We start from the raw sequence: 21,629 nt of genomic DNA on the forward strand, positions 1-21,629 counted from the left end.
TTTATCTAAATACCTGCAGTGAGTGGTATCCATTCATAGCTGGGTTTTGTTATCTGTAGACTCAATCTAGAAGTGAGCAAATCACAGATAAAAAGGCTACAGGTACTTCAAGATAATGTCTATAAAGGCTTCACCTTGAATGAAGTGTTAAATATATCACACTCTTTATTTAAATTGCTCAGGAACATATTTGTTGACCTGAAAAACTTGAGTTCAATGATAAAACATCTGATGAGACCTTGGTGATCATCTCCTGCATTTAAACCACACACTGGGTACGCATCAGCACACTTTAGCAAATGTATCCAACTCAAATGTAAAATACACAAATGACTTTCTTTACATTTCCACGATAGCAATCCCCCTTTTATCTCTAATATACTGTCACATTTAATTGATTTTGCACATAGACTACTCGAGCCAAAGTGTAAGTCATCCTCATACTTTAACAGTTTGCAATAATCTTCCGATAAACTGAAATACAGTCTTGTCAATGGCCCAAAAGTTATATAAGAAAACAAAAACAGACCTTTAAATGCTGTTCAAGACGAGCAGCCTTCATTTGAATGTGATGTTGTTTGAATATACAATGGGGTATCGTTCTAATATTAAAAGCAAGATGCAAATAAAGTGGTAGCTTTCGAAGTACAATGTCTAGTTTTATTGAGCGCTGCACCCCAACAAACTCCCAACATTTTCATACAAGATGCTGATTACTTTACATGTCATTTGTTAGACGCTTTTATCCAAAGCGACTTACATACATTCAGTACTGTGGGCGATCCCCACAGGAGCAATTTGGGGTGAAGTGTCTTGCCCAGGGACACAACGACATGCTGACTGCAGTGGGACTCAAACTACCCCCTGATTCAAAGTCCAGCACTCTATCCACTGAGCCATATATATGTTCTAAAATATATATATATATGTTCTAAAATGTAAATCTAGGAAATTGCCATATCTTGTGTTCATGTTTGCTATGTTTGATTAAGATTCGTTTTTATATCTGAGGCATAGAGTTATACACCCATTATTGAAATTCTGTGGAACATTCTTGATCAAAAGTGGGAAAAATCTCAGGACAAACAGAACACTGCACAGCGTTATTATGATACAAAGAGTGAGGAATACAATATTGCCATTGAGAAAAAGGGTGAATCTGTGATTTCTTTTACATTTTTAGAGCAAGGCACACCCTATCAGAACAGTCACCAGTACTTGACTGCATGGCCCGAAGAAAGAAGCAGAGGTCGCAGCTGAAGAGAGATGATGGCAGGTGTGAGCTGGTGACGAGGCTCCAGAGGACTTAGTGGGCTGCCGTGATGAAGTGATGGGGGTGGTTGTAGTGGTAGTGGGCGGGGGGAGACCTGTGGTGCTGGGTGCTGACAAGTTGTTGGAGATAAGAGGACCAGAGGTGTGACCAAGTAGTGGTGTGGTATTGTTGGAGGTCACTGTTGCATTTGCTACAAGTTCCTCCTATCAAAAGAAAACAACAGTTTGCATATGTAGATGTGATAAATCCAGAGTCACTTTATATTTAAGAACACAGGGGGGCAATGATTAACCTGTGGGTTTTAAATTGGATACTTTTTATTTTTATTTTAGTACTGAAAGTGCCGCCCTTACAAAGCATGTAGTTTGGCTTACTGCAAATTGTGCCTGGATGCAGCCATTGTGGTATGTTATTGCATGGCATACTGCATTTTAAATGGATGAGGTTTAATTGTCAAAAAAGTGTTGCCTTTCATTCATGTGTCTTTTCATAACCACTATTCCTAAACCATAATGGGCTTAAGGAAAGATGTATATCAGAAAAAGGAATATGTTAACATTTATCTTGTAAAAATAGTGCTATTAAGGCTAACTGGAAATCGGTTATAGTTCCAGCCTGTGGCTTCCTCTAAAACCACAAATTGTCTATCCCTAAGCCACTGTATGGCAACCTGTCCTGATTTTAGCTCTTTAAAAAATGCACAGCCATGAGATTGATATGGAACTTCATATTTAATTATTCCGCAAATGTTAAGCTATTGGTAAACTACGTGCTAGTGTTCACCTTTTTAATTGGGCCCTACAGTGTATTACATTACATGTTACTCTTTTATCCAAAGCAACTTACATAATAAAGTGGGCAATCCCCACAGGAGCAATTTGGGGTGAAGTGTATTGCCCTGGGACACAACGACATGCTGACTGCAGTGGGGTTTGAACATGTGACCCCCTGATCCCAACACCAAGGTTCTATCCACTGCGCCACACACCTATTAAATTCCTCCATTGTACAGGAGGCAGAAATCCTAGACATACAGTAGACCTTATACCACTAATAAGCAGGGAAACAGGTTACTTGAGTGAATTAACCTTTGAGAAACAGAAATGTAACATGTGTTCACAAATGTAACAAAGATTAAAACTTTAAAAAATGGCTTCCAGAAGCAGACATTACTTATAGGCATGACAATTTGTTTCTAATAACAGTAATAAGAAGACTACATTGTATCACTTGGCTAATCCTTCTTTCTCCCTGCTTTTAAAGGACACCGATGTATTCTGCTATTATTTCCTGCCTGTGTTTTACTATCAGCCGGTGACATACAACGCACTCGGTGTCGACGACAAATGATTCTGCACGATGCAATGGTCAAGCACCTGCAAGAGGAGATTAACCACAATTTGCATGTGCTGTGGTTTGAATAAACCTGCAGTACATCTCTGCCCTTGACTGCTTGTCCTCTGACTGCACACAGTGTATCTGCATCTGTCTCTTGGTTGTTTTTCTTGCCCGTAGCCCAAATCTAAACTTTGTTTTTCCTAACAGTAATATGCAGTGTTCTAAAACTCCAGTGGCAGACACCAAAAAGCTCCCTCCAGCAAAAAGAAAGGATTAATGAGGGGTGACAAAGTAATTTAGATCTAATGTATTCAGTTTTACTGATTTATAGAAGTGGAGGAGCTATAAATAAATGTCCTGGACTTAATTACGCAGATGTGGAACAATTGAAATTGAACACAAGTGACCACTCAGTTTTCCGAGGAATTTGTACCAAAGGTTAATCTAAGCGATTAACCCTCGTAACTTTTGCAATTTGAGATGCTATTTAAAGATGAGGTTAAACTCATGAAATAAGCCAAGAGCCAAATATTTGTTAACTCCTCATTAAGTGTTAAAGTTTTGCAAGAAATACATTTTGTTTCAGTTAAAAATGAAATCCAAACAGAAAAATGTACGATCTATTTGTTCCAAAACCTTTTTCTTAAGTGTTTCCATTTACCCCCATTTGCGTAGACTTTGGGATGCATTTACATGTTGCATTCACCTCTGACTAATTTGACTGGCATACCACTTTAACTAGTAAAACAAGAGTCAGCTGTGTGTGTTTTGACCTCCCCATGAATTCCCTTTCCAGACAGTGTCAACAATCAGAGAGGCTGAACTGTTAAGGCCATCTCTGCCCATCACAGCCCTCTGAAATAGTCAGGTCCATCAAAGAGTCCCTCACCTGAGTGCAGCCCCGTATCATGAAGATCAAACAGGCGGAGAGGACCATCATCTTTGTGTTCTCCATCTTCAGGTGTGCTTTACAGCCGTCCGTCCCCACCCTTTAATCTGTCCTTTTATACCTGCCAGCTTTCCATAACACTGATGCTGATAACTGTAGGTCGTCATGGAGGGAAAAACAAATCACGTGCTTGACTTTTCCATTTTGCCCCGTGGTTTTAATACTGAGAGAGGTCAGGTGAAATGAAATAGGGCCTGAGACTCAATCTCACACTGAGTTTTAACAAAAGCAGATATTAAAAGTTACCTTAGCTAGATTTACATTTTGTTTTTAGAGCTTTGGCAAATACGTGAAATTACAAAAAAATGGCTTAAACCTTAACACTGTATTTATCCCAGCTTAGGTAGTATTTGCAGATAATTATAAAGGTATTCCCTTTAGAGTTGCGTGTCTACATGGTGAAAATAAATAAACAAAAAAACGTTACCACTTTACATTGTGCTAAAATGTGTTGGGCTTAAATTGGTCCTACCTAATGTTTTATATTCTGTTTTATTTGGTTTTCAAGCACTTAAACCTTCTGTTGGTTTTCACTATCGCTGCTCTCATACCGTTTGTTTGAAATGTTGTTAATAATAAGCTAACAAGAGCCACATACCACTATAAAGTTAACGATAACAGAAAAGTTAATAATTATAGTATTAGTAATAAGGAGATTTTATCGAATAATAACGAATAAACAAGTTCTGTTCTTGCATTCTGAAACTAAAGTTTAGAGGTTATCATAACTTAATCACTTTGTAATTAATCATAGTTCATAGACTAGAATCCTACTCTGCTCCCTACCTGGCACCCTATCACTTTGTTAGAAACAGAGCACTGACTAAAATGTTGGTATTTGTTTCACCTCAAATAACATTTAAACATATCTATTTTTGCCAAAAGCAAACAGACATTGCTCTCCATTTAGACTGTATACTCGTTTGAAGATGAAAGAGGGAAGGGTGTGACAGAGAGGTTTAAAGTGAAATTACAAATTGTTTACACTCTGTGTGAGTTTAGCTTCCAGATTTTAACTGACTGTCCACAAATGCAACCCACAAATGCAGTTATTCAGTCCACAACCCACTTTAGTCTGATCATTGCCACACAACCTGAAGGACAGAGAGGGAAACAACCCTGTGTGTGTAACAGGATGTTCTGGTAGCTATGACAGCGGAGCAGAGTCTTTCTAATGTTTTATCAGTTGTGTTATCACTTATTCGTTGTATCAGACATTCTAATACCCCTTCAGATAAGCCCATGCTGTCATCAGTGCTACTGTGTGGTTCATTTGTGGCACTGTGATGTGTATATCTGTGTGTTGGATTTGCTCAGAATCAAGATATCATTCTTTGCCCCCTCCTGATATTTAATATGCTATTCACTTCTCTTGTAATCCATGTTATGTCTGATAATCAAAGTGATTGGTTTCAGCTAGTAATGTTTAATTGCTTTGGTGGAATTCAGCCATAACATGAAAGAATGCATAAGAAGGAGGAGGACAGTATATCGCAATGAATGATGTTTAAGAAGGTCAAATCAAATCATCAAATGTTTTGAAAACCATTAACTGAAAAAGGATGTGTGTAAGAGTTCTACTCATGGATTATTCACTGTCCTTGCTTTCCCTTGTCATCAGTGTCTTCCTGTGACGTCTGTCTTTAATGCCTGTCTGAAAACCAAATTTGCCACAAGATACTATTAAGTTAAATCACCACAATTAACTCACACAGCCTTTATGAAAATGATGAATTATATAAACAAAAAAAGGGAGGCAGAAATAAACCTCCAACAGTTCAGAGGTAAAGCACTGTACAGACAAAATATTGCAGTTTCACAGAGCAGCTTTCAGCATTGCAATCGATTATGTAGTGTTTTATTCCTTTTCTTGTTCCTGTTCTTGCCAGTGTCTTTGCAGACCGCCTAATTTTATCAATCCGACCTTGGAGAACATTTAAATGTGCAATTAGAGATATATATTTTTTCTTGGACCCATTGAAATTATTCTATTTTCGTTTTTTGCTTTAAAGGTCAAGAGACATTTTAAACTACAAACCACAATGCACGAAAAAACATGATGTACTTCCTTAACAAGTCTAGCCCGTCTAACAACCTTTGCTCTTATGTAAACCACGGGAAGAGTCAGCCACATTGATTAAACAGATAAAGAAAGCAGGTCAGCACACATTATAAATGATTTGCCTTTACTGAATCTCCCTGGGCGGGCATTGCTTCAAGTCTCCCTCAAATGACCTTCATTTACCCAAACAAGTCTATACTATAGCCCATTAGTGCACGCTCATTTATGTAATTTTAATTAATGAGGTAAATAAAATATATATAGATATTCAAAATATAAATAATATTTATATTTTATAAACATGCAAATACTAGCTTACTGTCTACCCTTTGTGACATGTACAAATAAAACACTATGGGGACTTGTACATTTTTTAATGCAGGACTTTAACTTGTCAATTATTATTGTTATTATTTAATTTTTTTCATCCATCCATCTTCTCCCGCTTATCCGTGGTCGGGTCGCGGGGGTAGCAGTTCCAGCAGAGAGCCCCAAACTTTCTTTTCCCTGGCGACATCAACCAGCTCTGACTGGGGGATCCCAAGGCGCTCCCAGGCCAGCGAAGAGATATGATCCCTCCACCTGGTCCTAGGTCTACCCCTTGGTCTCTTCCCAGCTGGACGTGCCAGGAACACCTCCCAATGAAGCCATTAGAACCACATCATCCGCAAAAAGCAGTGGTGCAATCCTTAGTCCACCGAATTGCAGACATCCTCCCCCACGACTACGCCTCGAAATCCGATCCATGTATATTACAAACAGGATTGGTGACAAAGCGCAGCCCTGGCGGAGGCCAACCCTCACCGGAAATGGGTCCGACTTACTGCAGAGGACCCGGACACAGCTCTCGCTTTGGGAGTACAGAGATTGGATGGCACTGAGTAGAGACCCCCTCACCCCATACTCCCGCAGCACCTCCCACAGTAACTCCCTGGGAACTCGGTCATACGCCTTCTCCAAGTCTACAAAACACGGATAAGCGTACTCCCAGGCCCCCTCCAGAATCCTTGCGAGAGTAAAAAGCTGATCCGTTGTTCCACGACCAGGACGGAATCCGCATGGTTCCTCCTCAATCTGAGGTTCGACAATCGACCTGACCCTCCTTTCAAGTACCTTAGAGTAAACTTTCCCGGGAGGCTGAGTAGTGTGATGCCTCTGTAATTGGCACACACCCTCTGATCCTCCTTTTTGAAAAGGGGAACCACCACCCCGGTCTGCCACTCCTTCGGTACTGTTTCCGACTTCCACGCAACGTTAATGAGACGTGTCAACCATGACAGTCCCTCAACACCCAGAGCCTTCAGCATTTCTGGGCGGATCTCATCCACCCCCGGGGCTTTGCCACTGTGGTTTCCATGTCTTCTCCGAATTTTTTTTTCAGACTTTTTTTATTGGGTTTTCAGACAAATAACAGGCAACAGTAGTATACAGAGTATCAAATTGGGCTTTAGGTAATACAAAAACAGGTAAGAAATACAAGATTAGAGAAGGAGAGTAAACAGCCACAAGCAAACAAAACAAACACAATAGGTCACCTCTGACAGTTAAGAAATTATCTTGATACATGGCAGTTGTAAATGAGAGTTCACATATACTCGTACATGTATTGAGTGCAAAGCAGTAATCAATCAATCAATCAATCAATCAATCAATCAACAACTTTATTAATCCCGCAAGGGGCAATTGGTTATGAGCAGCAGTTTATGTCATGTACACAGGCAGGAACATACAAGAAGACATTCCAGCTAATTAGGCGTGTCTAAGAGTTTGTCAGTCCGGGATAGTATCAAAGGTCATTTTATCAGTATATGCAAAAAATGGTCCCCATGTCTTCTTAAGACTAGCAGACGACCCTCTCAACGTACATCTAATTTTGTCCATATTAACAAAGAAAAATATATCTCTAATCCAGTCCTGATGGGAAGGTGAAGCTGGGGATTTGCACTTGAGTAGAATCAAGCGTCTAGCTAAGAGGGTAACAAAAGCTACAAAGTTCTTCTTATAATTTTGCATTGCAAGCTTAATCATGACTCCGAATAGGGCAATGATTGCAGAAGGCTCAGAGATAACCTGTGATATTGTATTGAATATTTCAGACCAAAAGTTATGCAGAGAGGGGCAAGTCCAAAACATATGGATGTAGGTAGCCGGAGGTTGACAGCATCTGTCGCAGACAGTATCAACGCCGTCATATATTTTGGATAACCTGACCTTAGTTAAGTGATAGCAGTAAAGAACCTTACACTGAAGCAATCCATGCCTAGCAGAGATGGAGGAGGAGTGAACCCGTCTCAGACACTCATTCCAAACATCTTGTTCAATTTCAAATTGTAAATCACCCTCCCATTGTGTTTTAATAGTGTGCAGTGAGACAGGGTTTAGAGAGTGGATGAGAGCATACAAAACAGAGATATTGCCTTTCATAGTTGGTAGTGGAGTCAAAAAGGGGTCGACAATAGCAGCTGCTGGAAGGTTAGGAAAATTAGGGTATGTTTTTCTAACAAAACTACGTATCTGTAAGTACCTGAACAAATCACGTTTAGGAAGAATAAAGTTGTCGGAGAGCTGTTGGAAAGATGAGAATACTTTATCTGCGTACAGGTCTTTTATTGATTTGATACCACAAGCATGCCAGAAGGAGAATGTTTCATCTGATAAAGAGGGTTGAAAGAAAGGGTTCGCTGCTAGTGGAGCGAGGAAAGACGGGGTCTGAAGGCCAAAATATCGCCGGAATTGTTTCCATATTTTTTTAGTGTTGATTTAACTATGACATTATTTGAGCAGGGAGAGTCTAGAGCTAAGAGCTCAACTCAGTGAAAGCACTGCCTGCTGACCAATCAGAGCTCAGTGTGCGGAGTTTAAAGCGATCAAGTCATATTACAGGAGAAAGGAAATACAGAAAAGCTGCCGTTGCAGGAAAGACGGCCGGCAAAAATCACCGACTGTGTGAACGTGAACATTAATAGAATATCACCTCCATCTTCAGAGCAATCTGACTATTATAACATCAGTGTTAAGAAAGCTTACTTAAATATCTGCCACAACATAAGTAACCGGATCAGAGTAACATTAAAGATATATATTTCCTTATCAGCTGAGCCGTATCTGGCCGTGCAACACTCACAGTGTCACATACTGTATGCAGAAGTATTATTTTAAGCAACACATTAAGTTGACGAAACACTCGAGTCAAATGTAATTAAAGTCAGATCCACTCGTGTCTTAGACGGGGCAGTGATATCATAAACCTGTTAATACACATTCAAACACTTTTTCTTTTACCAGCTGTATTCACCTTGCAGGTGCAACTATGTGGCTTTTATCCTGGATAAAGTGTTTAAGTCATGGATGTTTAAAGTTTAACTTCTTCATATGTCTAATTCTACCTCCCTTCTAATATTATAGCTTGTCCATGTTTGTGATTGGTCGAATGCTCCAAATGCCACCCCTTTCATGTGAACGTGCGCATAACTAGATAGTACACGGCTGGCTTGAGCGATCCACTTGATAACCCGCATCGTAGTACAGTTTAGCGAGAGTGCGTATGTTTTGGATTAGGCCAACCGGCTAACTCAAACATATCCAGGTTAGGTTGAACCAGCTTCGTAGTACAGGCCTCTGATCTCCATTCAGAAAACACGCATTTTAAAAGGTTTTTCACCCGCCGTCTTGTCTGCAGACTTGTCAAAGCATTAATTCATGGTTTTTACTAACCGGTATCAGTATGTTGTTACTTTGGCATCATTTAAAAAAAAAAAAACGCGTATTACAATTAAATCACGGTCAAATATGTTCATTTTGTTGTAGTTGCGAGCGAGTCTTGTTTGAATGATGCGAGTAAACACAGCTGATAGCCGCGGTGAAACTCGAGCGTTTAGAGCAATGCGATAGGAGCGATTAGAGGGTGTGAACGCAGCATAAGCTTTGCATGGAGAGCGTGGTGGGCTCGGTCGAGTAGGGGCGTCTCATCCAGCTTCAGTGTGTCTCGTAGCAGCTCTGCAACAAAGTTGGTCGGCCGAGGACCCTCCAAGCCTTCTGGAACTCCAATAAGACGAATGTTATTCCTCCTCGACCTCCCTTCTAAGTCCTCACACTTGTCACTCAGTAATTTCACCTGAGCTTTGAGAAAGTTCATCGTCGTGTCCAGCTCGGACAGTTGGCTACAGTTATCCGTGCTCACCCGCTCCAGCTCAAGTATGGTCCGGTCATGGGAATTAAGCCGCTGTCGTATGGGTTCAACTGTATTTTCTAATTCTTGCTTTACTGAAGTTATCTCAGAGCGAAGTTCAGAGGCCAATGAGTCAATGCTCCCGCATATATTACACCCTTCGTAGAAGCGAGCATTGATTCAAGCCGTTCCCAGTCGGGGGGGGGGGGGTTAGCTTGATTAGCATCTAGCTTCGGCAGGGGGTCAGGTTCAATCGAGGGCGAGGCTTTGGAGCGGCCTCCTCGCGATGTAGGCCTATCCGTCTTCGGTGCAGGCGACATAGCTGGCTCAAAAGTGCAAAAAATACAATAAACCTGTGCTAAGGCAAATAAATAAAAGGTATCAACAAGTTTCTGTGAATAAGTAGTGCTCGTAGTTTGACTTTAGTCACAGCCTCACGGAGCTACGAGGAGACACGTCTTACATGGTGAAGAGCAGACCGGAAGTCCCCTCAACTTGTCAATTTTAACAGAATTTATATCATTCTGAATACTTCCAAGACTACTGTGCTGTATTTATGTTTTTTGTAGTTCTGTTTTTTATTTAGTACAGTAGCCTACAGGCCGGAGACACAAAATGGACAGAACAACAGTATAGAGAAGATGACATTCACATTGTTAAGGTTGGTATTTATAATGACAACTTCTGTCTCCATCTAGTGGTGAAATATGTGTCCTAACGGGAAGTGACGTAATTAAAACAATAACGTGCAGTGCTCTCTGAAAGATAGTAGTGGAGAGGTCTCATTATGTTTTATTTAAAATAATAAATACTCAAACTATTTGTTGCCATTACTGGAGCAAGAGGGCGATATTTGGACAGCATTTATCTGATAGAAGATCATTGAGGTAAGCAGTTATTTGCACTCGCCGCCAGGTAGATAGCTAGCTAGCGGCTAACTAGCTAGCCTCAGTGTCTTTACATTAACATTACATTGTTTCGGCTATCCTGTTTAGCCACCAAGACTCGCCTTTGTTGCTGTAGTACCTTTGGTTTAGTGGGTGGTTCAATCATATACCTGTTTGTTATCAATAACAGTGTGAGGATAGTAGATAGTGTAGAGACACGTTACACCGTCAGGACTTTGTGCAAAAGTACATTTTGAAACTCCCGGTTATTATAATGAACGTTTGTGAACCTTAGTACGTTAGTCCCATTCTAGACATCAAGTTATTTTTGAGTACTAAGATCACATTATGTATTGCACTGGTGAGAAAAGTACTATTGTAAGTACCAGAGTGTAGGAATACTCTGTTACAAGTGCAAGTCCTGCTGCATACAAAAAGTTATTCAAGTAAAAGTATTAGCATCAAAATATACTTAAAGTACCACAAGTAAAAGTAGTCATTATGCAGATCTGCCTATTTCAAAATAATATATATTACATGTTTTCATTATAATTATTGATGCATTAAAGTGTTATCAAAGCTGGTAAAGGTGCAGCTAGTTGTAATGACTTTGTATACTGCAGGGTAGCTTGTGAATTTACTCCAGGTGTAACTAAAGTCTGATTTAAGAGTTGATTATATTTCACATCATTAATCCAAATCTGCAAAGTCACTTGAGCTGAGGTATTCATTAAATGTTCTGGAGTAAAAGTACATAATTCACCTTCAATTGTAGTGGAGTAGAAGTACAAAGTAGCAACAAATTGAAATACTCCAAGCAAAGTACAATTACCTGAAATTCTTACTTAAGTACAGTACTTGAGTAAATCAACTTACTGGTACTTACTTGACTGTTTCTTGTGCATTTAAAGTGTCCCTCTCATCCCTTTCCCACAGACCTGCTGAGTGATGGCAGCCTCATTGCCTCAGAAGCCAGGGATGGCAGGGATGCCCCCCCAGCAGCAGCCCCACCTGGCCCCCCCCGGTGCTGCCTCGACCGTGGGGCAGCAGCCCGTGCCCCCCCAGGGAGCCCTGAGGGAGATCTCCCCGGTGTTCCTCTGCAGGATCGGACAGGAGACCGTCCAGGACATCGTCGCTCGCACCATGGAGATTTTCCAGATCACACGAGCAACGCAGGTACTGGATATATGGACTGATCTGAATTAGTTTTACTCCATGTGTATGAGAACTGTGGTGTGAATGCCTGGTTTTGCATTAGAGCACATAGTCTCTTATTTAGTAGGATCACCTGTTATAGTAAAACCATGTGGCTACTTTTGAGAAAAAACTTCCTTTTATGAATGTAGTGTAATAAAGACACATTTAAGAGCCTATAGGGTATTATTTTGTATGAATAATAATTCAAACATGACAATTCCAAGAAGCATTTATTAAAAGTTCTAATAGCAGCAAAAGCTCACATATGATGGTCAAACAGTTACAATAGAGAAAGGTTTTCCTGTGAGAGAGAATGGAGTAATCAATAGTGGATTGGAGAGGCTTTGTCCACCTCTCTACATTGATGAGCGGGCCATAACATTTTATTGCAGGACTTTACTGTCACCTAATTTAACTTACGTTTCACTACAGAGTAAACTTCACTCTGCTCTTCCTGTATTGTGTGTTTGGAGGTTAACCTTATGGCTGTTGTGTTTTGCTTACAGGGATCCTTTCTCATCTGTCAGTCTGCATTATCACCCTTCCCTGGCGTATCTGCTTAGCATGCTCCTCAGCATCTGTCTTACTAAGTCTTCCATCTCCCCTCATCTCTGTCTCTAATTGTCTCTCACCGTGTTTCTCTCACCTCTCCCAGCTTGTCCATTTAAACTGAGCGAGCTTTTTTCTCTCTAATGAAACTCCAACAGCAAAGGACCAACAGCACCAGGACCGTGGACTCACTCGACACAACACCATATACATTCTATCACATCAAATACGGTGTTAAAATATTGAAAAAAGGTGGAATTCTTGACAATGTTTTACAGTTTCAGCTTTTAACCACACAGAAAACCAAGAGTAAAAACTTGAATTGTATTCTGTCTTCAGACTCTTCTGATTATAAGCAACTCATTTTTGATATCTGCACATGTAAATGATAGTGAAACTGATTCTGTGTGTTTTGTTTCCTTAGCTTCCTAACGGTGTGACCCAGAGCCAGGCCATGTACCAGGACCGCTTTGGGAAGCTGCAGGAACACCTGAGGCAGCTCGCCCTGCTCTTCAGGAAGCTGCGGCTGCTGTACGAACGCTGTGTGGAGATGACCTCTGACCTCCAGGAAGGACCAGCAGAGGTCGGGAAGGGACCATTCAGTCCTGCTTGGATATTAGTTTGATGTGTATTTCCCTTTTTTCTTGACGGAAATAAATGATAAATATATCTTGAAACACATATGTTGCTATCCTTTCATCAGGGCAAGAGGGAATACATCTGCAAAATAGTCAGTTTATCCTCTGCCTTTTATCAAACCTCTTTTCTGTCTGCATTAAAACCCAATGCATTCAGGAGGGAATAACTGTTTTCCATGTACTCTGTGTCCTCAGATTCTGCCATACGTTGGAGAGGAGCTTCTTTCTGTCAAAGTGGAGCCCTGCAGTCCTGCTGTCAACCAGGAGAGGAAAGAGGTTCTGGAGGTGTGTTCCTGTTTTTTGTTTTCGTCACAAGTATTAATCACCAGCAGTTACTTCACACGTATTCACTGCACAGAGAGGAGTAGTGTGACAGCTACACCTCCCTATGCTGCTGTCAGGTGGCCCATTAGTCGTTATATTGCACTATTATATAAAACTCATGCTGTAAGGTGATTACAAATTGGAAGAAAGTGCCACGAATTGATTGATTGATCTAGTGAAGTCTGACATTGTTATACTTTTTTTTTTACATTCGTGACATCAGTTGACTTCTCATTAGGATTTGAGTTTAACCAAAATATGTAGCTTTTAGAGTTCCCTGCAACTTCCTCTAGGTGGCAGTGCAGTATGTGCTCAGAACAGTCTCATAATACACACATGCACACAGAAGGATTCACACTTGTATATCCGGATCCACACTTGTGTTTTTCACAGCACACACAAATGTGTTCCGTTTCATATACATGTAAATAAAATCCAAATACAGAAAAAGGTTTTACAGATGTATTTTTGATCCTCACATATTTGTTTTCCGTTTAAAATCTCTGCACCTGCAAACACAAACCGCTTCCTGTGCACGGATCGCTGTGCATTCGTGTGTGGGTTTTTTGAGACTCCCCTGACGGTCAGCCGATTCGTACTTGTAATTGTTTCTATCTATAACCAATCAGATGTCTCCTCCATTCTAAGCCAATCACATGAGCGCGCCCCCACGAGGGTATGATTTCTTGCGTTCATGACGTAGCACTTCATATACGCATTTTGCGCAGTCCGGTCAGCTCGCTAAACAGAGGGCGGAGCATCAGGTGATCATGCAGAGCTGCGTGTCTCCGTCAGACTCAGCAGCTGATCTGATCTCTCTCGCGTCCGGTTACACTTCACTCGCGTTTATGTCCATATCGATCAGATCCAGCTCTCCTGATCGGCCTTTATAGACCACGCACCGATCAAACTATTAAGAGTGAATATCGGCCGATAATGACCGGCGGGGCTCCCCCCCGTTGACAGTTCACTGTTTAGCACTGGCTTCGTAGTGCACTGATCGATTAGACTAAGCTAACCTGTAGCTGCTCCCTCCACACTCACAACAACTTCATACAGACATATAAATACAAATAAAGCAGCTGTATTCGCCATGAGGAAACACACATTTAAAACGGTTTTGCCTGCCGTTTTTTGTGTACTCAAGCGTTCATCAATGGTTCGGAAAGTGGCGCTGTAATGAGAGTGGAGGTGTCCTGAGATTAGCGCCTGCAGGCAGGCTCCATGGACCTGTCAGCTCCGGACTGCGCAAAATGCGTACATGAAGCGCTACGTCATGAACGCAAGAAATCTACCCTCGTGGGGGCGCGCTCATGTGATTGGCTTAGAATGGAGGAGACATCTGATTGGCTATAGATAGAAATAATTACAAGTACGAATCGGCTGACCGTCAGGGGAGTCTCTAAAAACCCACACACGAATGCACAGCGATCCGTGCACAGGAAGCGGTTTGTGTTTGCAGGTTCAGGGGATTTAAACGGAAAACAAATACGTGAGGATCAAAAATACATATGTAAAACTTTTTTCTGTATTTGGATTTTATTTACATGTATATGAAACGGAACACATTTGTGTGTGCATTGAAAAAACACAAGTGTGGATCCGGAAATACAAATGTGAATCCCTTTGCGGATCATTAAATACAAGTGTGAATCCTTCTGTGTGCAGACTGTTCTGAGCCCATAGTGCAGACACAGGCAGATGCTACTCATTGGTCTTGTGGGTGAAATGCAGGAAGACAAGCATCGTGTGCAGCTTAAATACATTTTAAATCCCAGTTTGTGTTTTTGTAAACATAAGAGAGGATTTAGAGTTCCATTGGGATGAAGATTTCAGGTATGTTTGGAAATTGCCGTCGGGCAGCCAATCGGCAAAATATAGGAAAAGTTTGCCTGAGGCTTGTTAGATTGTTTGTTTTATTAACTACATGGTAGGAAATCGTTTAAAATAACTATATTTTTAATCCTGAATGTCCTCCGGCTAGAATCAAATGAAGCCTCAATAATATATATATTTTTATGGTGGGTATATTAGGTTCTTTCTGATGATTGTAAGGTTGATGGACGTCATGTGTCTTTTCCTGCAGAAGGTGCGTCAGAAGAACCAGGAGATGAAGGTGCTGATGGATCAGATGAGGAACCTGCTGTGGGACGTCAACGCCATGCTGACGCTCAGGAAGTGACACGTGCACTCTCTCATGAGGAGAAGCATTGCTCTGTAGGCGTATGGACTGCATCATGGCAAAGGGGAGCATTTAGCTGGATTTGGAATACAGGACATTTGTGTTGGCACTTCATCACGGAAACACTCACAGTTCCACCAAGAGCTTCTGCTGTTAATAATGTATTATATTTAAGCTGTTAAAGGGGAATATGATTTAGATAGGATTCATGAGAGCAACAAGGATACAATGTGTTAACCTGATGCACTCCAACTCCAACATTCTCTTGTTTGCAAGGCAGCTGCCAGGTTTAGGTTTGTACTGTTTGTCAGGGTGTTTACTCAAATGGACTAATGTGTTCATACTATTTAAAACCTGTATTGTCTCAGGTCTCTTCAGGTTTCAGTGTTTCCCCCCGGGTGCTGACTCAGCAGCAGACGGACTTGAATGCATGCAGGTGATTCTGAGAGTGCAGGAGCTGATCTGATGACTGTTTACAAAAGGAACAATTTCCCCCTTTACTATGCTCCGTCAGTTGTAGAAACACTTTGAGTTCAGAATTGAAATTAGCCTCGTGGCAGCTATGCATCTCAGGTGCTTTGTACATAAGTGAGTGTGTGTGTGTGCGTGTGCTTAATGAGATCAGCTTCCTGAGTGCTACACACCTGTTTACCCTGAGGGTGTGCAGACTTGCTTGCCTGTGAATTTATTTTTGTAAACTGGGATAAAGGTAAGCCTAAAGGGGTAATTTGCGTTTTCTATAAAATAAATCTTTTGAACATATACTTTCATGTACTGTTTCACTGCGTCATTGTTTTCAATTCCAACCCTGAGGACAGGCGTGGGAATGCATGATCTGCTTTACAATTGAGATGATATATAAGTATGAAGGCATATCCACCAACACAACATGATGCATGTTCTGACCCGGGCCTTTTGTAGTCTTCTGCCGTTACTCACCAACAGATCATCAGTTTAACACTCCGACATCACATCAAGGCAACAAAGAACATCCACAAAAGCATGGGGCGTGTGATTGAGAAGTTCTTTTGATTGCTGTAATTGTATTTTTTAAATAAATTGCAGCCAATTACATTTGTCCAAACAGGGTTTTCAACCAAATGTTTGCTAAGGAAATAAAATACAATTATTTAAACGGTTTTGACAGTTGTTTAATAAAAATGATTAGTCATTTGATAGAAAATGAATTGTCAAATACTTTTGACAACTGATTTTATTTATTTAAAACTTCACTTGTTCCGGCTTCTCAGACTTGACTATTTAGTGCTGTGTTGTGGCACATTTAAAATTAAATGATTGGTTAGCTGCCGTGCTCGTCAAGACTGAAAGAATAGGATGGTTATATGTTATTCAATAATGTATACAGGACTAGTTTACTGTCTCTTTTTGCCTGTTCACTAAATATGTGTTTTACATAATTCATCTCTGCTGAAAAAAATGTGTCTTGGTCTCGCGTGAATAAAAAAGGGTGTTCCAAGTTAGCGGGAAACAACTTGAAAAGTATGCAGCATGATGCCAGAATTTGCATTTATAAATCACTTTATTGATTTTACAGATAGCATTTTGATGTGAAATGATCTGTTTCCATGGCAACAGTCCCTTCACTGATTGCTGAAAGACACACTGACAGCTGGAGTGCATGGCACCAATACCAGTCCCTTCTGGCATGAAATAGCCTTTTCCTTCCCATTGTCAAAGCAATAGCACTGACATCTGAAGAGCACACACACTCTTCCTTTCTCTGCTGTCCAATCTGGATGTTCCTCGGTTGGAGGCCCAATCACAGGGTCTCTTTCATGGCCAAGACATGTCCTCCTTTGTTGTCCTACCACACTGGGAGAATCCTTTAAAGTTCTTATCAAACTTTTATAGGCCATTTCTCTTCATATGTTTATTAACAGTCCACCAGGGTCTGTTGAATGATTGTACTTTGTCCATGTCAGAAATGTGCAAAATCCCACCCACTCCAACCTCTGATCACCTCTGATTGGTCCATCTGTCTGTCCAAAAGGCTACTAGACCAGACCTCGATTCTATCCTTCATGTCCTCTCCAGGTCTTTGTACTTCTTGCGGAAGACAGACACTTGATCTTTGAAGAGCACGGGGTCCAGGCGAAACTGAGAGTGGACCAGAGGCATGTAGCCAAACCAGTCGGCGAAGGTGTTGATACACTCCTGCCGCTGGTTGAAGTGCTCCGGGTTGGCCCAGGGGACGGTCTTTGTGCCCTGAGAGGTAGGACGAGACACATTTATCATCACCTGACATTAGAGGCAACAGCAATAAACACACCTGAGGAAGACAAATGGCTACCAACCTGTGGGCTGGGCAACTCTTTGTACTGCTTCCTTTGGGCAACTTTGATTGGCGGCAGATGGGTAACCGCGGAGACCAGGAAGTTCATCAGGATGTCCTCACAGTTGGAGGTGTGGTCCACCAGAGTGCGCAGAGACTGGGGCAGGTAGTGTGTGAACAGGTAGTGGTAGTACCTGTGGGGCAGGGGGAGCGTTATACAGGCATAGGTGTCATGTTATCAGAATGTAGATAGGACATTTGTAGTGAGGATAAAAACGTATGTCTTTCAATAACTACGCGGACATCACAGATTACATTTCCAAAAAATGTTAGCTAAATGAGGAGTGTAAATGTTTTCTCTGCTTTCTTTAACAACTGTTTGTATTGCAGAACAGAATTTTCTGTTGATATTGCCGCAGACATGAAACACCCTCTCTCTGTTTGACGACAAGAGGAGAACACAAACTGATACAATACTATAAGTACTGATAAAATAAAAGGTCTGGAATGACATCAAAGACTTGTCAACATAAAGATAAACCAGCTTTGTCAATCAGAAAGACACGGCTGGATCACGTTTTTCATAGATACTGTTGATTTAGTTAACTAATTGTCCATGACAAAAGAAATATCTACAGGATTTTAAACTTTTTCAAGAGAAAACAAAGTAGGATTTAAAAATGTATATTTACACCTTGATCTATTATTCATCTTGCAGGAATATTTTGTCACATCGGTTGCCTGTTCTGTCTCACTATCATTAGTCTGTATTCACAATTCTAGCTACTTGCACTTGCACAGAAAATCCCTTTAGTCAACACCTCAGATAAGCACCTAAAATAAGTATGTATCATAGAGATCTCTGCAATGCGATGTATCTCAGGTGGGGGCCGGGCACGCAGCACCTGTATGCTAATAGGCATGGTAGCTTGACAGAAATGCGAAGATGGTGTGATGTATGTTGATGATATGTATCTGGGACAAGATAACCATTTCCCTGCAAGTGGGATTTTATATGTATTGAGCCCAACAAACTGTGGTTCAATGCATATGTTCTACATTCCTTTAATTTGCAATACAGGAGATTTTATCTGGTATTTCTGCATTAGATTTTTGTGACGTAGTAGCTGTTATTGTTCTTTTTTTAAATTAGTTTTAATTTTGCAAAGGGAGTAAAAATAACAATGTATAACTTAATGATATTTTTTACAGGGAAATTATTGTCTATGTTATTTTGTCAAATGTGTTGTGTAGGCCTACTGAGAAAAGCCATTTGGTGCCTTCCCTTTACCAATACAAGCGATTAAAACATTTGCCTAAATTGACAACAAATACGAAATTGAGCATTTTCAGAATGAACAAGCCAGGATTTTACTGACGTCTCATTTTCATTGATCTGATAAATGATGAAACAGGTATTTGTGGTAATGAAAATGTGCCCTGCAAATGTCAGTTGCTTTATGGATTCAAATTAAAATGACAAAAGTGTGTTTTCATAAAACTGCTGACAAAAATGACTTTGTGAAAACGTGTCATGGTTTCAACAGCTGATAAAGTGCCCTGCCTGTGGAGTTCTTACATTCATAATCATTCATAATGTGTAAGAGCTTACTGCATCGCCCTGCCATCGCACATATCGACTTCAGGCTTCTCAAATGTATCAAGCATCTTGAGTGAGTCAAACATCCTCCCTCCTTTCTCTCTCACGCTGACCCATACACATAATTACTCCCTTCTGTTTGATTTTCCCTTTTTAGTTTTCGTGCCGAGACTTATGTGATTATGATCGCTGCTGTTGCAATTCATAAAGGTGTCCCTTGTTTTAAGTCGTTGATGTCTGACAAGTAATCTTCTTTTGATCTGGGTTACAAGTCTGCATGTCTAAATGAAGGTGCGTGCATATTTTATATACCCTTAATCGTCCCACAAAGGGGAAATGTACATTCTGCATTTGACCCATCCTAGTGTTAGGAGCAGTGGGCTGCCATTATGTACGGCGCCCGGGGAGAATATATTAAACTTGTTAGAAGTTAATGAGTTAAATATCGGATGAAAAATATTCAAAAACAAACCATATGCAGTCTTAAATGCTGGCAATGTGACAAATAAGAGTATGTTCGGTGAGTCCACCACTTTTCTCCAGACTCAAATGTCTCAACTACTGTCAAATGGATCGTTATAGATGCATCCTAATTACTGTGGATTCTCCTGACTTCAATTTAAAATTGTTACCTGGATTAGCATGACCCTAGCTCGAAGCAACACTTAGCTTTATATCTTTTCTCAAAGGGGAACTCAAGTGGTTATCTACAATCTCTTCAATGCCACTCTCTGGAAAGAAACTGTAATGTCACCTTAAGTTACAAGGCAGCTGCTCATCAACCACTGCCTCGATGGGTTACATTGTTTTTATGTTGTTATTGCTGTTATTGTGTGAACTAGGTAAATCTGAAATAACAAAACTAACTGACCGAGGCTGGATAAATACCTCATACAAGCCTACTTCAAATATGCAATTTTAATCCTTTCTATAGGGAGAACATGAAAATAAAAACAGGCTCCAAATGGTACTTTCTATGTATTCAGTCTGTTGGTGTACCTGTGGTAGAAGGCAGCTCCAGTCAGGACGATGGAGTAGTCATTGGTCCATTTCGAGGTGTAGCCCCAGGCGCGCTTCAGGGGGTCCCAGAAGTGGCTCCTGGGAGGGTAGCCCACGATGCGTTCAGGGAAGCTCCGCCATACCAAGAACGCAAAGTTCACCTACAAGGACAGACATGGAATTTAGCCATATTGCTGCTTATTTCTCAGGAATATTGACATCTACATGAGTGCAGTTCTGCTGGTTTGTACACACACCTCACTGGTCAGCAGGACTGTATCCTCGTCCAGACTCAGCACTGCTTCTGTCTCTATGGCAACATGAGGTAGGAACCGACTGGTGGTCTGAGAGAGAAATACAGCAGTGAATTGTAGTTCTGGTACTGTGGGCTTTATGGTGTCTGGTCTTTGCTTAGGGAGATTATGAGAGTGAGTGAGAGATGACCATGCAACAGTTAATCATGTAGAGTGACTGAGATGATTGAATCACCACAGATTCTGCCTTTGGGGAAAACAAAGGAGACAGAGAGCGAAAGTGAGACGGAGAAGAAATATTGAGGATGAGTGACATTTATGAAACCGAATGCTACACGGATCAGTGGACATGTCAGATATACATGGGTAGGAAGAAAGACAGAGAAAAATAGACATCAATGAGGGGGGGGCAGAAAATGGGGTAACAGGAAGAAAGACAAAGAGCGACTGAGCAGCCGACAGTTTGTCATGCTGTCACTCAGACGTCAGGGCGGGCTTCAGTGTGAGCTGTGAGGGGGCTTTGGCTCTCACCTTCCTCCTGCCGTCTGTCACAGTGAGGGGGACGGGCATCGGAGGCCATTTGCTGCGACTGGGTGGGGGCTTCTCGCTGTTCCACAGGATGATGATCTGGAGCAGGAGGAAGTCAATTAGTATTACTCATACTGTAGGGAAAGAGATATAAGATCAGTGATTCCCATTGTCTTGCCATAGTGGACATCTTTTCTACAATTAATTGAACTGACATTTGACATTATGTTTATTTCATACAATGATAAATGCGAGGGACGGTTCTTATTGTAGCTTCTGTTCAAGTTTTAACTGTGCTTATCACGTCAGATTAAAAAAAAATATATGTCCTAAAAAAGAATCCAAAACTAACAAATTATAGTTTCATGTAGTTTATTCACATGCATTA

The 21,629-nt window shown here is 40.9% G+C and overlaps 2 protein-coding genes across 3 annotated transcripts in view; one reads left to right on the forward strand and one right to left on the reverse strand.

The window, feature by feature from the left end:
* The first annotated feature begins 10,528 nt into the window (after positions 1-10,528).
* Positions 10,529-16,605, forward strand: LOC117455181 (mediator of RNA polymerase II transcription subunit 30). The gene is made up of 5 exons (XM_034094577.2): positions 10,529-10,677; positions 11,614-11,853; positions 12,848-13,006; positions 13,257-13,346; positions 15,472-16,605. The coding sequence occupies exons 2-5, from the start codon at positions 11,626-11,628 to the stop codon at positions 15,565-15,567; spliced, it is 573 nt and encodes a 190-aa protein (XP_033950468.1). The 5' UTR covers positions 10,529-10,677; positions 11,614-11,625; the 3' UTR covers positions 15,568-16,605.
* A 483-nt stretch (positions 16,606-17,088) lies between these two features.
* Positions 17,089-21,629, reverse strand: part of LOC117455536 (exostosin-1c) — an 88,642-nt gene continuing 84,101 nt past the window's right edge. For both annotated transcript variants that reach the window (XM_034095072.2, XM_034095071.2), the window contains exons 8-12: positions 21,245-21,340; positions 20,717-20,803; positions 20,460-20,620; positions 17,883-18,054; positions 17,089-17,793 (exon numbers count right to left, since the gene is read on the reverse strand). In XM_034095072.2, the coding sequence (XP_033950963.1) occupies positions 17,608-17,793; positions 17,883-18,054; positions 20,460-20,620; positions 20,717-20,803; positions 21,245-21,340 (702 nt within the window). In that variant the 3' untranslated portion in view covers positions 17,089-17,607. The remainder of the gene's footprint in view (positions 17,794-17,882; positions 18,055-20,459; positions 20,621-20,716; positions 20,804-21,244; positions 21,341-21,629) is intronic.

The sequence above is a fragment of the Pseudochaenichthys georgianus genome, chromosome 11 (genome assembly GCF_902827115.2).
Source record: "Pseudochaenichthys georgianus chromosome 11, fPseGeo1.2, whole genome shotgun sequence".
NCBI lineage: Eukaryota > Metazoa > Chordata > Actinopteri > Perciformes > Channichthyidae > Pseudochaenichthys > Pseudochaenichthys georgianus.

Excerpts from the sequence above, each read along its gene's own strand:
- LOC117455181 (XM_034094577.2), top strand. The coding sequence starts at position 11,626 with ATGGCAGCCTCATTGCCTCAGAAGCCAGGGATGGCAGGGATGCCCCCC. Across the intron at positions 13,007-13,256 it reads TCCAGGAAGGACCAGCAGAG|ATTCTGCCATACGTTGGAGA; the intron begins GTCGGGAAGGGA and ends CTGTGTCCTCAG. Across the intron at positions 13,347-15,471 it reads AGAGGAAAGAGGTTCTGGAG|AAGGTGCGTCAGAAGAACCA; the intron begins GTGTGTTCCTGT and ends CTTTTCCTGCAG.